The sequence below is a fragment of the Rhincodon typus genome, chromosome 15 (assembly GCF_021869965.1).
Source record: "Rhincodon typus isolate 14 chromosome 15, sRhiTyp1.1, whole genome shotgun sequence".
NCBI lineage: Eukaryota > Metazoa > Chordata > Chondrichthyes > Orectolobiformes > Rhincodontidae > Rhincodon > Rhincodon typus.
In genome coordinates, this window is record NC_063346.1 from 726,405 (window position 1) to 742,489 (window position 16,085).

General features: G+C 43.1%; 1 protein-coding gene across 2 annotated transcripts in view; it reads right to left on the reverse strand.

The window, feature by feature from the left end:
• Nucleotides 1-3,860: 3,860 nt before the first annotated feature.
• Nucleotides 3,861-16,085, reverse strand: part of fbxo31 (F-box protein 31) — a 46,977-nt gene continuing 34,752 nt past the window's right edge. For both annotated transcript variants that reach the window (XM_048605844.1, XM_048605845.1), the window contains 2 exons: nt 6,709-7,106; nt 3,861-4,807 (listed from right to left, as the gene is read on the reverse strand). In XM_048605844.1, coding sequence (XP_048461801.1) covers nt 4,585-4,807; nt 6,709-7,106 — 621 coding nt within the window. In that variant the 3' untranslated portion in view covers nt 3,861-4,584. The remainder of the gene's footprint in view (nt 4,808-6,708; nt 7,107-16,085) is intronic.

Here is a 16,085-nt window from a genome sequence, read left to right on the forward strand (position 1 = left end):
TTGCCATATGCCCCCTTTGTCTTGATTAAAGCATCAATATCTCTAGTCACTCAGTGTTCCCAACTCCTGCAAGCCTTGCCCTTCATACTAGCTGCAATATGCTCTCCCTGAACTCTTGCTATCCCACTTTTGAAAGCCTCTCACTTGCCAGATGTCCCTTTACCTGTGAACATCCGCCCCTAATCCTAACACCATCAAAATTGGTCATACTCCAATTTAGATCTTTAACTTGTGGACTAGGCCTATCCTTTTGCATAACTATTTCAAAATGAATAGAATTATGATCACTGGTCCCAAATTGCTCCCCCACTGACACCTCAGTCATTTGCACTGCCCTATTTCCCAACAGGAGGTTGGGTTTTGCTCTTTCTCTAGTAGAGTCATTACATATTGATTGAGGAAGTTTTCTTGAACAAACTTAACAATATGGCAGTCCCAGTCTGTGTTTGGAAAGTTAAAACCCCTACTATTACAACTCTTATTATTCTTGCATCTGTCCACGATCTCCCTACATGTTTGCTCTTCATTTTCCCGCTATTGTGGGACCTACAGTACAATCCCATCAAAGTGATCACCCTCTTCTTATTTCTCAGTTCCTTGTCAAAAGCTTTGTTAAAATCCATATAAACTACATTAACTGAATTTCCCTCATCCACACTCTTGATCACATTTAAAAAAAAATTCTAACAAATTTGTTTTGCATGACCTCCCTCTGACAACATGACAAAGCTATGCTGATTATCCCTAATTTTCCAAGTGGATGTTAATTTCCTTCTTCAGTATTTTCTCCCTTAGTTTCCCTACCGATTTGAGGCTGACCAGTCTATTCATTTCCTGGTTCATCTCTACCACCTTTCTTGAAAAGAGAAACCACATTAGCCGTCCTCCAGTCTAAGAGGAATTAAAATTTTATGTCAGAACCCCCACAATTTCCTGCCTCACTTCCCACAGTAGCCTGGGATGCAATTCATTCAGGCCAAGGGATTTTAAGCCCTTCAGCACCTCTATTACCTCCCCATTTCCTAAGTCAAACTGTGCCAGTTCCTCACAGTCCCTTTTCCTGAATTCCGTACCTACATTCTCCTTTTCCAGAGTGAAGACCAAAGTATTCATGTAACATCCTTCCAATATCCTGCGACTTCACACAGATTGTCCTTTTGGACCCTACTCTTTCCCTGGTAAACCTCTTTAATATGTTAGATAGCAAAAGTTTCTACAAATATATAAAAAGAGTGGCTAAGGTAAACATTGGCCCTTTAGAGGACAAGAAGGGGGATTTAATAATGAGGAAATACCCAAGGCTCTGAATGGGTATTTTATGTCGGCCTTCACAGTGGAAGACACAAATAACATGCCAATAACTGATGACAAGGAGCCTATGGCAGGTGAGGACCTAGTAATTATCATTATCACTAAACAGGTACCATTGGGCAAGCTAATGGGGCTAAAGATAGACAAGTCTCCTAGCCCTGATGGAATGCATCCTAGGGTACTAAAAAAGATGATGGGCGAGATAGCAAATGCACGTGTGGTAATTTACCAAAATTCACTGGACTCTGGGGTGGTTATAGTGGATTGGAAAACAGCAAGTGTGATGCCACTGTTTAAAAACGGAGTTAGAGAAAAGGCGGGTACCTATAGGCCCATTAGCTTAACCTCTATAGGGGGGAAAATTCTTGAATCTATCATTAAGGAAGAAATAATGAGACATCTAGATAGAAATTGTCCCATTCGGCAGACACAGCATGGGTTCAGGAAAGGCAGGTTGTGTTTAACTAATTTATTGGAATTCTTAGAGGACATCACAAGTGCGGTGGACAGCAGGGAACCAGTGGATGTCATGTATCTGGATTTCCAGAAGACTTTGACAAGATACCACATTAAAATGCAACTGCATAAGATAAAGGTACACAGCGTTATGTATAACTTTCTAGTTGGCAGTGGCTAGTTGTGTACCTCAGGGATCAGTGTTGAGACTGCAAATATTTACAACTTACATAGATGATTTAGAGTTGGGGACTGAGTGTAGTGTGTCAAAGTTTGCAGGTGACACTAAGGTGAGTGGTAGGGCAAAGTGTGCAGACGATACTTTCAGGTTATGAGTGGGCCAGGGTCTGGCAGATGGAATGACAGCAAATGGACTATTATTTAAATGGTGAAAAATTGCAGCATGCTGCCACGCAGAGGGACCTGGGTGCCCCTGTGCATGAATCACAAAAAGTTGGTTTGCAGGTTCAGCAGATAATTAAGGCAAATGGAACATTATCCTTCATTGCTAGAGGGATGGAGTTTAAAAACAGAGAGGTTATGCTGCAGCTGTATAGCATGCTGGTGAGGTCAGACCTGGCGTATTGAGTACAGTTTTGGTCTCCTTAATTGAAGGATGTACTGGCACTGGAGGGGGTGTAGAGGAGATTCACAAAGTTGATTCTGGAGTTGAGGAGGTTGGCTTGTGAGAAGAGATCGAGTAGACTGGGACAATACTCATTGGAATTTAGAAGAATAGGGGTGGAATCTTACAGAAACATAAAATTATGCAGGGAATAGATAATATAGAAGCAGGGAGGTGGTTTACACTGACAGGTGAAACTAGAACTGAGGGGCATAGCCTCAAAATAAGGGGGAAAATCAGATTTAGGACTGAGTTGAGGAACTTCTTCACCTAAAAGGTTGTGAAACTGGAATTCCCCACCCACTGAAGCAGTGGAGGTTACCATGTTGAATGTTTTAAAGCAAATCTAGATTTTTGAAGAGTAAAGAAATTAAGGTTATGGTCAGCAGGTGGGTAAGTGGAACTGAGTCCACAGAAAGATCAGCCATGATTTATTTAATGGCTGAGCAGGCTTGAAGGGCCAGATGGCCTACTCCTGCTACTATTTCCTACATTCCTATGTATTTATAAAGTATCTTAGAATGCTCCCTAATCTTGTTCACTAGTCCTTTCTCATGCCTCCTTTGTTTGCTCTTCTAATTGTTTTAAGTTCCTTCTTGTCCTTCTGGGTAGTCTTTGCCTTTTTTGCAACAGGATTGCAGTATGGAAATGAAGTATTGCTCCAATTATACAGGACTTTGGTGAGACCAAATATCAAGTACTACATACCTTCATTTTTCAAAATGAAGTAGGGATATGCTTGCATTGAAGGCAATACCAGCAATGACTTGCTAAATTTACCCCTGGGAGATGGTGGTTCTCCTATGATAGGAGAAGGTCAGAAATCACACGATACCAGGTTATAGTCCAACAGGTTTTTTTGAAAACACAAGCTTTTGGAGGACCAAGGCTCAGAAAGCTTGTTTTTAAATAAATCTGTTGGATTGTAACCTGGTGTCGTGTGAATTTTGACCTTGTCCACCCCGGTCCAACATTGGCACCTCCACACTATGATAGGATACTGAGTAAATGGAATCTATTCTCTGGAGTTTAGAAGAATGGAAGGCAATATCATTGAAACATCCAAGATTCTGAAGCAGCTCAACAAGGTAGACACAGTCTCAGAACAAAGGGCTGAAAATCCACCAGAGGAGAGGGAAAAACAAGCAACTTAAAGCATTCTGGACCTATGGAATTCTCTTTAGGTTGTGGACGCTCCATCATTGAATACAGTTCACTTTGAAGTAGACAGATTATTTGGCTTCAGCAAATTAAGGACTATGGAGAATATGTGAGAAAGTGGAGTTGATGAAACACTTGTAGATAGTGGGCAGGCTCTGGGGAGTCAGATGAATTACTCACTGCAGATACCCAGCCTCTGATCCACAGGCCTGCAGGTTCCTAGAGAGTTTAGTAAGTATGGGATTATATTTCCGTGTTGTCAGTTTGTCCTCAACATAGGCAGGAAGCAACACACACACAGCACAACTTCCAAAAGTTTCTTTAATTAGGTCTTAGATAAAACTCAAATAATTATTTCCAAACATTAAAGCATTAAACTGAATTATTTTATAAATTTTAACATAAATTAAAATCTTTTAAGCATAACAGTATGAACCAAACTTTAAATAACACTAATTCCTGATTTAGCATCACTGTCTTCATTTGCAGATTTTGAGAATGTGATGAGGTGTATGAAACAGTTCAGGTATAATCTAGTTTGTGACATTAAATACAAAAATCATCACTTCCTTCCCATTCTATCCCTCTCCAAACATAATAAAAAGTAAATATGTTCAACAATTTATAACAAAATTAAAAGACAAAGTCCCTCAGAACCCCTCAATGAACCATCGTTTGCTCAGTGTACAGCAAAGCTTCATTTAATCATCATCCCATCTTTCATGCTAATGCACAAGTGAGCACTGGTGTTTTCCACACTCCCATCTACATTGCTTTCTCTGCTCAGTCCACGAAGGCAGCTCTGAAAAACTTTTTGCGAAATCATTGCAGCAATTTTACCTTCGGGTAGTAGCTCAGGTGAGAAAAGGTTGGGGTTAAGGTGAGGAGCAGGCGGTACGCAGTTCTGGCAACTTCAAAACACCAGGCTTTCTTTCCAAAGTGCATGCTTTAGTGGACATGGGAAGGGACTGCTTCACACAGCTGTGATTTCTCTGAAGTGCAACATATCATTCCCCGAGAGCTGACATTAGTCAGGACGTCCATGATTGCATACTCTTGAGCATCAATTCGAAAGCTTCTCTGAAAGGAGCTTGGGCGCTTCTCAGCGAGTCTTCAATCCTGCTGTATAAGCTGAAGGATTTCAGGTCCAGCCAGATGAAGCCGAAACACTGCTCATCAAATAGGACAAAAAGCCCAGGTGTCCTTTCAGGGCTGGTGAATCCGTGACCTGCAATCAGGCCAGTGCCATAAAAACTAATAATGAAGCAGAGAGACAACAATATTCAGAATCACTAAACAAAACGGTGGGAAAAAAAATCTACCAGGCAAAATGTTAGTCATTTATGGGCATTCATCACAATTAAACTGATTCTTACAGAATAGTCCAGTTCTGACAGACACATTTAATACAACCTATATCCAAGTTCTTCACACACCTCACCCATTCTGAAAGCTATCATTTTTTTCTGTAAATTGATGTTAATGAGAACAGCAGAAGAGTCACAGGAAAACTTGCCCTTCAATCTTAAAGAGGCTAATGAGGGTCACACTTGATTTTTTTTTAAGCTAATTACAACACTCAACTATCTGAAAGCTTTGAGCAACTTTCAATGTCTTTAATGTAGAAAAAGACTGTCTTACAAAGATCAAGATAATATAAAATAAGCCAGCATTATTCTTCATAAGATGCATATCCAGAACTGCTCAGTATTCCAAATGTGCTCCAAAAAGGGTTTTGTATGACTCAAGGATTAGAGTACAAGTGTGTAGAAGTAGTTTTCTATTCCTCTTTTAGATTGTTTTCTGTACTTCACTAAACTTTAATGATCATGAACCTAGAGTCTCAAATGTAAGCCTTAATGATGACCACAAATCCATTGTCAATTCTTCGAAAAACCTACCTGGCTCACTGATGTCATACTGGGAAGAAATCTGCCATCCTTACCTGGTCTAGCCTACATGTGACTCCAGACCATGGCAATATGGTTGACTCTTAACTGCCCTGTGGGCAATTATGGATGGGCAATAAATGCTAGTCTAACTAGTGACACCCTCATCCCATGTGGGAGTATTAAAAGTGTGTAAAGATGTTTAGTTAGGCCGTGTGGGGAGGCAATGGCCTAGTGGTATAATCACTGGACTGTTAGCAGATGGTAGAATTTGAATTCAATAAATATCTGGAATTAATAGTCTAATCCATTGCCAATTGTCAGAAAAACACATCTGGTTCTCTAATGTCTTTTAGGGAAGGAAACTGCCATCCTTACCTGGTCTGGCCTACATGTGACTCCAGAACCACAGCAATGTGGTTGACTCATAACTGCCCTCTGGACAATTGGGGATGGGCAATAAATGCTAGCCTAGCCAGCGATGCCCTCATCCCGTGAATGAATGAATAAGGTAAAAAAAATTTGGAACATTGCATACAGTTCTGGTTGCCACATTACCAGGAAGATGTGGAGGCTTTAAAGGGGCTACAGAAAAGGTTTATTAGAATGAAGTCTGGTTTGGAGGATTTTAGCTATGAGGAGAGATTAGTCAAACTTGGTCAGAAGCTGAGGAACGACCTGTTAGGAGATTACAAAATTATGAGAGACATGGATAGAATGCATAGTTAGTGTCTTTTTCTCAGGCAGAAATGTCAATTACATAGGTTAAAGATAAAAGGAGACAGGTTTAAAAGAGATGCGAAAGGCAGGTTTTTTTTTACCCTTAGGGTGCTAAATACCCAAAATGCGCTGCCTCAGAGATGACGGTGGTGGAGGATACAACGGCAACGTTTAAGAGGCATCTCGACAGATATATGACTAGACAGGGAATAGTGGGATACAGACCATGTAGAGGCAAAAGGCTTTTAGTTTAGAAAGGAGTCATGCATTGGTGGGTGTTGTGCTGTACTGTTCTTTGTTCAAATTGATCAAACAGCATGTTTCTAACTGTAAAGCAGATAACTTCACATCGAAATGCATCTGTCATAGTTTTGCCCATTTACAATCTACTGTCTCTGTCATGTGTCTGCCTATTTGGCAAGTTTGTCTAAATTCTCCTTTATCCTAGGATATCCCAGTGCATACTTGGGCCCAATTTCAAGATGTTACCTTTGACTTCTTGAAAAATTTGTTGGTATTTAGCCCACGCACTCAACAGTTTCTTACCAGGCTCTACATGTCCTCGGATACACTTCGTTTCGAGCCATCACTCCCACAGGTAGCACAAAGGGTTGCCCAGGCACTGATGGTGCTGGTGACCCTCCTGCAGTTGCTCCCTCTGATCCTCCTGTCTCAGGCGGTGCGCTCACCCCAGCAGCTTTCGTTTTGTGGTCTTTTGGTTCTTGGACACCATTACAGGCAGGCTGCAAGCTGCCTGTGTTTTGTTGAGAGCTCTCTTGCCAGTGCTCCTGGTTCTGTTGGTCACATTGCACTTGTTGGTGAACCTCCAGCACGATTTGGGAGAGTTTGTCAAAACTTCGAAGGTGCTCGATGTCAGGAAACTGGACAGGACGAGTGACATCGATGTGCAAAGTCAGCTGACCGGCAGGTACATTAGGGTCTCCCTGTACTCAATGTTCAAAAAAAAAACACCAAACACAAAAGGTTAGTTTTCATCATTCTGTCCCACCCATAGGTCATTGCTTTGATCAGTATTATACTAGAGTATTAAGATGTGTCTTGATACATTTTCATTTCAATTTCACTGAAAGTCTACTAAATGCTTAACATGATGAGGTGATGGCCTAGTGATGTTCACATGGGACTATGAATCCAGACATCCGTTTGTCCAAATTCTCCTTTATTCTAGGATATCCTAGCACACACTTGTCTCCAGTGTCAAAATAGCTGTGACCTCTTGAAAGACTTGCTGGTAGAGATCCCCCACACTCTATAGTTCCTTACCAGTATGCTGGGACCTGGGTTTCAAATTCTACCCTGGCAGGTGATGGAATGTGAATTCAATAAAAATCCGGAAAAAAATTGGCTTTTAAAATTATTTATTCATGGGATGAGAGTGTCGCTGGCTAGGCCAGCATTTATTGCCCATCCCTAATTGCCCAGGGGGCAGTTTAAGAGCCAACCACATTGTTGTGGGTCTGGAGTCACATGTAGGCCAGACCAGGTAAGGATGGCAGTTTCCCTCCCTGAAGGATATTAGTGAACCAGATGGATTTTTCCAACAATTTATATGGATTCATGGTCATTATTAGACTTTTATAGTTTTTTTACTGAATTCAAATTCCACCATCTGCTGTGGCAGGATTCAAACGTGGGTCCCCAGAAAATTACCTCGGTCTCTGGATTAACAGTCCAGCAATAATACCACTAGGCCATAAACCATTTTTTGGAAAAACTCACCTGGTTCATTTGGAAAATCTGACCTACACATGCGACTGCAGACCCACGGCATTGCAGTTGACTTTTAACTGCTCCCTGAAATGGCCTAGCCACTCAGTTGTGGAGGTATACAAAAACTGACAATGAAAACTTCTTTAATTAGATTAAAAAGAAAAAAGAAAGAGAGCGGCCAAAGTGAACATACGCCCCTTATAACACGAATCTAAGGAGGTGGTTATAGGGAACAAAGAAATGGCAGAGGAGTTGCAGATATTTTGCATCAGTCTTTATGGTGAAAGATACCTTGAAAGGGGATCCTATTAATATTAAAGAATACAGGGGAGGAATTAAGTACTACAAAAGTAGTTGTATTAAACATATTAATGGGGCTAAAGGCAGGTAAGACTCCGGTCCTGATACCTTATATCCTAGGACCTGAAAAGAATGAGCTTTTTTAATTCATTTGTGGGATGTGGGCATTGCATGCTAGCCAGCATTTATTATCCATCCCTAGTTGCCCTTGAAAAGGTGGTGATGAGCTGCCTTCTTGAACTGCTGCAGTCCACCTGCGGTGGGTTGACTCAATGCCATTAGGGAGGGAATTCCAGGATTTTGACCAAGTGACAGAGAAGCAATGGCGATATATTTCCAAGTCAGGATGATGAGCGATTGGAGGGGAACTTGCAGGTGGTGGTGTTCCCATATGTCTGCTGCCCTTGTCCTTCCAGATGGAAATGGCCATGGGACTGGAAGGTGCTGTCTGAGGATCTTTGGTGAATTTCTGCAGTGCATCTTGTAGATAGTACACACTGCTATTCAGAATTGGCTGACCCTTAGAAGACAAAGGGTGGTAGTGGACGGAAAATATTCAACATGGTGCTCAGTTCCGAGTGGTGTACCACAAGGATCTGTTCCAGGTCCTCTTCTATTTGTGATTTTTGTAAATGATTTGGATGAAGGAATGGTAGGGTGGATTAGTAAGTTCACGGACGATACACAGGTGAGTCGCGCTGTGGACAGTGCGGAGGGCTGTTCTAGGTTACAAAGGGACATTGATAGAATGCAGAGCTGGGCTGAGAAGTGGCAGATGGAGTTTAACTCTGAAAAGTGAGAGGTGATTCATTTTGGAAGGAAAAACTTGAAAGCAGAATACAGGGTTAACAGGAAAGATTCTTGGCAGTGTGGAGGAGCAGAGGGATCTTGGGGTTCATGTTCACAGTTCCCTGAGAGCTGCCACCCAAGTGGATAGAGTTGTTAAGAAGGCGTATGGTGTGTTAGCTTTCATTAATAGAGGGATTGAGTTCAAGAGCCGTGAAGTTATGCTCCAGCTATTCAAAAGCCTGGTTCGGCCACATCTGGAGTATTGTGTCCAGTTCTGGTCACCTCATTACCGGAAAAATGTGGAAGCGTTAGAAAAGGTGCAGAGGAGATTTACCAGGATGTTGCCTGGAATGGAGAGAAGGTCTTACGAGGAAAGGTTGAGAGAGCTAGGGCTTTTCTCTTTAGAACGACGAAGGATGAGAGGTGACTTGATAGAGGTGTACAAAATGATCAGAGGTATAGATAGAGTAGACAGCTAGAGACATTTTCCTAGGGTGGAGGTAGCTTTTACGAGGGGGCATAGTTTTAAAGTGAAAGGAGGTAGATATCGGGGAGACGTCAAAGGTAGGTTCTTTACTCAGAGTGGTAGGGGGGTGGAATGCATTGCCGGAGAGGGTAGTGGAGTCGGCCTCATTAGGGGCATTTAAGCGGCTATTAGATAGGCATATGGATGATAGTATAAGGTAGAGGTGGAGGTTAGATAGACCTTAGGTTTAGGGTAAAAGTTTGGCACAACATCGTGGGCCGAAGGGCCTGTCCTGTGCTGTACTGTTCTATGTTGCCACTGAGCGTCAGTGGTGGGGGCAATGGATTCTTGTGGATGTGGTGCCAATCAGGCAGGGGCTGCTTTGTCTGGATAGTGTCAAGCTTCTTAAGTGTTGTTGCAGCTGCACCCATCCAGGCCACACTCCTGACTTATGCCTTGTAGATGGTGGACAGGCTTTGAGAGTCAGGAGGTGAGTTACTCACCGCAGTATTCCTAGCCTGTGACCTGCTCTTGTAGCCACTGTGTTACGTGGCGAGTGCAGCTGAGTGTCTGGTCAATGATAACACCCAGGATGTTGATAGTGGAGGATTTGGTGATGGTCATAGCCTAGCATTTGTGTGGAATGAATGTCACTTGCTACTTGTCAGCCCAAGCCTGGATATTGTCCACGTCTTGTTGCATTTTAACATGGACTGCTTCAGTATCTGAGGAGTCACGAATGGTGCTGAACATTGTACAATCATCGGCGAACATCCCCACTTCTAATCTCATGATGAGGGAAGGTCATTGATTAAGCAGCTGAATATGGTTGGGCCGAGGACAGTACCCTGAGGAACTCCTGCAGAGATGTCCTGGAGCTGAGATGATTGACCTCCAACAACCACGACCATCTTCCTATCTGTCAGGTATGACTCCAACCACTGGAGAGTTTGCCCCCAATACCCATTGATTCCAGTTTTGCTAGGGCTCCTTGATGCCACAACCAGTCGAATGCATCCTTGATGTCGATGTCAATAACTGTCACTCTCGCCTCACCTCTGGAATTCAGCTCTTTTGTCCACGTTTGAGCCCAAGGCTGTACTGAGGTTAGGCGCTGAGTGGCCCTGGCAGAACCCAAACTGGGCATCACTGAGCAGGTTATTACTGAGCAGGTGCTGCTTGATAGCACGGTTGATGACACCTTCCATCACTTTACTGATGATTGACAGTAGACTGATGGGGTGGTGATTGACTGGGTTGGATTTATCCTGTTTTTTATGTACAGGGCATACCTGGGCAATTTTCCACAATGTTGGGCAGATGCCAGTGTTCTAACTGTAATGGAAAAGCTTGGCTAGGGAAGCAGCAGGTTTTGGAGCAGAAGTCTTCAGTACTATTGCCAGAATATTGTCAGTGCCTATAGCCTTTGCAGTTTCCAGTGTCTCCAACCGTTTCTTCATATCATGTGGACTGAATCAAAATGTCTGAATAATCTGTAATGCTGGGGATCACTGGAGGGCGCCGAGATGGATAATCTATTCAGCACTTCTGGCTAAAGATAGAATTCTGCAAAAGCTTCAGCCTTATCTTTTGCACCGATGTGCTGGGCTCTTCCATCATTGAGGATGGGGATATTTGCTGAGCCTCCTCCTCCAGTGAGTTGTTTCATCGTCCACCACCATTCGCTGGCGAAGGATGTGGCAGAATTGCAGAGCTTAGATCTGATCTGTTGGCTGTGGGATTGCTTAGCTCTGCCAAATATGTTGGATTTGTCTTCACTAAGGAGGACACAAATAGCCTTCAGGAAATGCTAGGGGACAGAGGGTCAAGCATGAAGGAAGAACTGAAGAGGATCCTTATTAGTCAGGAAATCGTATTGTGAAAATTGATGGGATTAAAACCTGATAAGTGCCAGGACCTGATGCTCTGCATCCCAGAGTATTTAAGGAAGTGGCCCTTGAAATAGCAACTGCATTGGTGATCATTTCCCAGTGTTCTGTAGACTCTGGAAAAGTTCTAATGAACCCTCACTCTTTGAGAAAGGAGGGAGAGAGAAAATGGGGAATTATAGGCCAGTTAGCCTGAGATGGGTGGTGGGGAAAATGCTGGAGTCAATAATTAACAAAGTAATAACTGAGTATTTGGAAAGTGATGACAGAATTGGTCCTAGTCAGCAAGGATTCACTAAACTGAAATCAAGCTTGACACATCCTCTGGAATTTTTTGAGGATATGACCAGTAGAATAGACAAGGGTGCATCAGTAGATGATGTGTATCTCCACTTTCAAAAGGCTTTTGACAGGTTCCACACAAGAGATTAGTAAGGAAAATTAATGCTCATGGTATTGGAGGTAATGTATTGACATGGTGGCAATGGTGATACTCTGGTAATACTGCCATTTCACCTTGATTTTTTTTTTTCGCTCGCACTTGTTACCACTTCTGATTCAGTAACTTTTTTACTATTAGAAGAGTAGTTTCCCTGTGGCACATTAGTGTTTGTACTGGACTTTGCATGCCTTCCGACGGTGTGCTTCATCACTTGAGGATTGCCTTGTATACATCTGTGCAGGATTTGCTTGATTACCTGATGATTCCTTTCACAATGTTTACTATCACCTCAGTCTTTGTATTTGGCTGGGGATAGTGTGGAGATGATGTGTGGTAGTAAATTTCTTGATCTTTCGTGAATCAATTGAATTCTTCACTTGTGAACTCATAGTCATTTTCACTGATGACAATGTCAGGTAAGCCATACTGGCTGAATTGTTTTTTCAGTAATTTGACAATCTCAACAATAGTCATTAATGTAGATGATAGTATAAGGTAGGGTTGGAGGTTGGGTAGACCTTAGGATTAGGGTAAAAGTTCGGCACAACATTGTGGGCCGAAGGGCCTGGACTGTGCTGTACTGTTCTATGTTCTATGGTGAGAGAACTGGTTGGCAGGAATAAACGGGTCCTTTTCAGAGTGGCAGGCAGTGATGAGTCGGTTGGTGCAGGGTTCAATGCTGGGACCCCAGCTGTTCACAGTAATACATTAACCATTTGGATGAAGGAATTGAAGGCAATATTTCCATATTTGCGGGTGGCAGTGTGTGCTGTGAGGAGGATGCTAAGAGGCTGCAGGGTGACTTGGTCAGGCTGACTGAGTGGGTAAATACTTGACAAATGCAATATAATGTGGATAAAGATGTGGATAAATCCACTTTGATCGCAAAAACAGGAAGGCAGATTATTATCTGAATGGTGGTGGTTTAGGAAAAGGTGAGGTGCAATCAGACCTGGGTGTCAGGGTGAAACAGTCGCTGAAGGTTGGCATTCAGGTGCAGCAGGCAGTGGGGGAAGTTAATGGCATGCTGGCCTTTATAGCAAGAGGATTTTGAGTATTGGAGTAAGGATCTCTTATGCAGTGATACAGGGCCTTGGTGGGGGCATACCTCGAGTATGGTGTGCAGTATTGATCTCCCAATCTGAGGACGGACATTCTTGTTACTGAGGGAGTCCAGCGAAGGTTCACCAGAATGATTCCTGGGATGGCAGGACTGACACATGAGGAAAAACTGGATCGACTGGGCTTGTACTCGCTGGAATTTAGAAGAATGAGGGGGGAATCTCATGGAACCATATAAAATCTTGATGGGACTGGACAGGTTAGATGCGGGAACAATGTTCCTGATGTTGAGAACTAGGGGTCACAGTGTAACGATAAAGGGTAAGCCATTCGGGACTGAGATGAGGAAGAATTTCTTCACTCCTAAGTTGTGATTTCTCTCCCACAGGAAGCTTTTGGGGCCAGTTCATGAGATATATTCAAAAGGGAGCTGGACGTGGCCCTTGCGGCTAAAGGGATCAAGGAATATGGGGAGAGGGTGGGAATGGGATACTGATTGCGTGATCATATTGAATGGTTGTGCAGGCTTGAAGGGCCAAACGGCCTACTCCTGTACCTATTTTCTATGTTTCTATATTTCTATTACTCACTGCTTATGCTGTTTAGCATGCAAGTAGTCCTGTTTTAGTGGCCTCACCAGGTTGACATATCAGCTTGATGGTAATAGTCGAGTGGGGAATATGCCAGGCCATGGGGTTAGTGATTGTGGAGTACAATTTTGCTGCTGTTGGTGGCCCACAGTGCCTCATGGATACCCAGTCTTGAATTACTAGATCTGTGTGAAGTCTGTCCCATTTACGGTGATAGTGGCGCACAACATGATGGAGGTTATTCTCAATGTGAAGACAGGACTTCGTCTCCACAAGGACTGAGCAGTGGTCACTCTTCCTGATACTGTCACAGACAGACACCAATCTGCCAGCTGCAGGTGCTAGGATCAGATTAAGTATGTTCTTCCCTCTTGTTGGATCTCTCACTACCTGCTGCAGACCCAATCTAGCAGTTATATCCTTTAGGATTCGACCAGCACAATAGCTGCAGAGATAGTGGAATGCATTGGTTGTAATTTTCAAAAATCCTCGGATTCTGGAGTACCACCGGAAGATTGGAAAACTGCCAATGTGACACCCCTATTCAAGAAGGGAGAGAGGCAAAAAGCAGGTATGACTGATTAGCTTAATGTCTCTTATTGGAAAAGTATTGGAATTAATTCTTAAGAGTCATAAGAGTCCATGGTGTTGGAGGTAGCATATTGTTTTGGATACAAAATTGGCTAACGGGCAGGAAACAGCGAGTGGGATGAGGAGTTATTTTTCAGACTAGCAACCTGTGAGCAGTGGGGTTACAGAAAATGTACTGTAGTTAAATTTGCAGAAAACACAAATTGTTAAAAAAGCACGTTGCAAGAAGGATGCAAACAATTTACAAAGAGTCATTGATTGGTTATGTGAATGGGCAAAAGTTGCCAAACGGCGCATAATGTGGAAAAATATGAAACTGTTCATTTTGGTAGGGAGATCAAAGGAGCAGTATTATTTCAAATGGAGGAAAACTCCAGAAATCTACAACTCAAAGGAATCTGGGGTCCTTGTACACAAAACACATAGCTAGAGCACAGGTACAGCAGACAATCAGGGAGGCTAATGGAATGTTAGCCCTTATTTCCAGGAAGTTAGAGTATAAGAGTCGGAAAGTCTTACTGCAACTGAACAAGGTGTTAGTGAGACCACATCTGGAGTACTGTGAGCAGTTTTAGTCCCCTTATTAAAGGAAAGATAGTATTCCATCAAAGGCTGTTCAGAGAAGGTTCACTAGGATGATTCCCTGGTATGAAGGGATTGTCTTATGAACAAAGGCTAAACAGGTTTGGACTCTACTCCTTGGAGGTTAGAAGAATGAATGGTGATCTCATTGAAACATATGGGATTCTGAAGAGGTTTGGCAGGGTAAATGCCGAGAGGATGTTTCCCATCATGGGAGAGTCTAGGACCAGAGGGCACAATCTCAGAATAAAGGGACACCAATTTTAGACTGAGATGAGGAAGAATTTTTTCTGAGAATTGAAAGTCTTTGTAACTCCTTGCCACAGACAACTGTGGGGGCAGAGTCCTTGTATATATTTAAGACTGAGATAGACTCTTGATCAGTAGGGGATTCAAGAGTTGCAGGGAAAGGCAGGAAAGTCGACACGAGGAATGCCAGATCAGCCATGATCCTACTGAATGGCTGAACTCGTCTAGCCTACTCCTGTTCCTATTTCTTATGGACTTGTAGCAATCACTAGAAAATCCAAAAAAAGGAATGAAATCAGATAGACCACCTGGCATCATTCTAGGCATTAGAAACGACCCTGCAGAAGAACAGAATAGTGAACAAAAATACATCCCTCCCTATTGCGCTCAATGCATTCTATGCTCAGTTCCAACAGGATGTCCGTGAAACAGTGAGACCTGCCCCGACAGCGTCAGATGAACCTGTTCTCTCAGTCACTACTGCAGATGTCAGATTGGCCTTCTTGAATGAATCCCACTGAAAGCAACTGGCCCAGATGGAGTCTCTGGCTGTGCACTCAGATCCTGTGCAGACCAGCTGGCGGAGTATTCGTTGACATCTTTAACCTTTCCTTGCTACAATCTGAAGTCCCCAACTCCTTCGAGAAGTCCACCCTCCACACAGTACCGAATAAAACACATGCCACATTTCTCAAATGACTACTGCCGGGTGGCTCTGACCTCCATTATTAGGAAGTGCTTCAAAGAGGTTAGTCATGGCCCACATCAATTCCAGCCTCCCAGCCTGCCTCTAACCCTTGTAATTTGCCTACTGGCTCAACAGGTCCACAGCAGATGCCATCTCCCTTATCCCTACACTCATCCCTGGAGCATCTGGTTAATAAGGATACCTACATCAGGCTTCTACTTATTGACTACAGCTCTGCCTTCAACACCATAATCCCAACCAAACTATTCTCCAAACTGCGAGACCTAGGTCTCTGCTCCACCCTCTTCAACTGGATCCTCAACTTCCTGACCTACAGATCACTGTCAGTGAGAATAGGCAACATCTCATCCTTAAAAATCCTCAACACTGGCCTAGTGGTAGGATGCATACTCAGCCCCTACTGTACTCCTTGTACACTCAACTGCGTGGCCAAATTTCATCTGAACCATAGCTACATGGTGATTCAGTGGTTAGCACTGCTACCTCACAGCATCAGGGACCTGGGTTCGATTCCAACCTTGGG